The 1,822-nt window shown below is 75.0% G+C and overlaps 1 protein-coding gene across 1 annotated transcript; it reads right to left on the minus strand.

Annotated features, from left to right (window-relative positions):
- Nucleotides 1-293: 293 nt before the first annotated feature.
- Nucleotides 294-1,512, minus strand: FOXQ1 (forkhead box Q1). The gene is made up of 2 exons (XM_050709141.1): nt 849-1,512; nt 294-814 (listed from the first exon to the last, which is right to left on the minus strand). The coding sequence occupies exons 1-2, from the start codon at nt 1,510-1,512 to the stop codon at nt 294-296; spliced, it is 1,185 nt and encodes a 394-aa protein (XP_050565098.1).
- Nucleotides 1,513-1,822: the final 310 nt, after the last annotated feature.

Below are 1,822 nucleotides of genomic sequence, written 5' to 3' on the forward strand. Positions count from 1 at the left end.
AAAAAAAAGGGGGGGGTTGTCCAAAGGGGAAGGCGAGGGAATGGCTGAAGTCAAGTAGTCTCGACGAACAGTAAGAAGCACTTGAGGCTCATGGCTACGTCCGAAACGGCACGTTTGGGGCCGATTTGGGTTGGGTTGACGCGAACCCGCTGTCATTTCTCTAAGGCACAGTCACCGAAGGCTTTCGCTTGGAGGCTTTGGGCGCTTCTGGGGCTAAAGTGCGGGATCCAGAGCCTCCTCCTCGCCCCCTTCCCTGCTTCCCCTCGCGGGGCAGACGGAGGGGGGGGGCTCCATTAAGCCAGGGGGGTCTCCACGGCGTACGGTTGGAAGGCGGCCGAGCCCCCGGCTGCCGGCTGCACCCGGAGGGGGGCGTACAGCGGGGACCCCGGCTGCGGTCCCCCCCGGCCCCCTTTGTGGAGGCCGGCGGGGAAGAGCGGCTCCGGCGGCCGCTCCCCCGACGGCTCCCCGCGGGGCAGCGCCTGCCGCCCGCCGTGCAGCAGCAGCGGCGGCGGCTCGGGCAGCCCGTAGGCGCAGAGCTGCAGGAGACCCCCCCCGTAGAGGGCGGCGGGGGGGGGCTGCGCGGCCCCCGGGTAGGGCAGCAGCGGGTAGGGACCGGCCAGCAGGTGCGGCGGGGGCGCGGGGGGCGCCGGCCACACGAGGCGGCCGTGGGGCTGCGGGGGAGGCTGCGGGGGGGCGCGGGGCCCCGGCGGCCTCCGGAGGAGGCTCTCGATGGCGAAGGAGCTGGAGAACTTGGCGGCGCCGCCCGCTGTCGCCGCCTCCTTCTTAGCGCCGGGGGCCCGGCGCGCAGTTGCAGGGCGAGGAGGCGCAGCAGCACCGCGGGGAGCCGCCGGGGGACGCGGAGCCCGCTCCGGTCGCCTCCCCCGGTGGCGGCGGCGGCGGCGGTGGCGGCGGGGCGGCGACGGGGCGGGCGGGCGGCGGGGCGGCGCGGCTCAGGCGCTTGCGGCGCCGTCGGAAGACGCCGTCGGCGAAGGTGTACTCGCTGCTGGGGTTGAGCATCCAGTAGTTGTCCTTGCCCCAGGGCCGCGCCGGATCGCGCAGCACCTTGACGAAGCAGTCGTTGAGCGAGAGGTTGTGGCGCACCGAGTTGCGCCAGCCCGTGTAGGCGCCGCGGAAGAAGGGGAAGCGGCTCATCAGGTAGTCGTTGATCTCGGCTAGGGTCAGGCGGCCCCCGGCGGAGTCCCGGATGGCCATGGCGATCAGCGCGATGTAGGAGTAGGGCGGCTTGGGGCGCCGCGTGTAGGGCTTCCCCTTGGCGCTCTCGGGCGGCGGCGGCGGGGGTGGCGGCGGCGGAGGCTGCTGAGGGGCCGCGGGGGGCTGCTGCGGGGGGCGCCCCGTCCTCCCGGACCCGCCGCCGGGGCTGTTGGCGGCGCAGTCGCCGTCGGAGCCCAGCTCGCTGTCTGCCGGCGCCGGGGAGAGGGAGCCGCTGCCTTCCTGGTCGCTGCCGGAGCTCAGCTTGTCCTCGTAATGCTGCGAGAACACCTCCAGCTTCATGGCGCCCCGCGGATCGGCCGAGGGGGCGACCCCCGCCCCTCAGCGCGGCCCCGACGGCGAGGCCGGGTGGGAGGCGGCGGGGCCGGGCGAGGCCGGGGCGGGGGGGGGGCGGCTCTGGCCCCGCACCGCCTTGGACAGCTCCGCGGAGGCCGGACGGGCACCGCTCCCCGGGCAGCTAGGCGGGCACCGGCACCGGGACCGGGATCGGCACCGGGGTGCTTCCGACGGCTTCCCCCTCCGCGTCCTCGTCGCCCTGCGAGGCTGCCGCTCTCTCTCCGTCCCCCTTGTCGCTACGCGGCTTGCTCCATAG

The sequence above is a fragment of the Cygnus atratus genome, chromosome 2 (assembly GCF_013377495.2).
Source record: "Cygnus atratus isolate AKBS03 ecotype Queensland, Australia chromosome 2, CAtr_DNAZoo_HiC_assembly, whole genome shotgun sequence".
In the NCBI taxonomy this organism is placed as follows: Eukaryota; Metazoa; Chordata; class Aves; order Anseriformes; family Anatidae; genus Cygnus; species Cygnus atratus.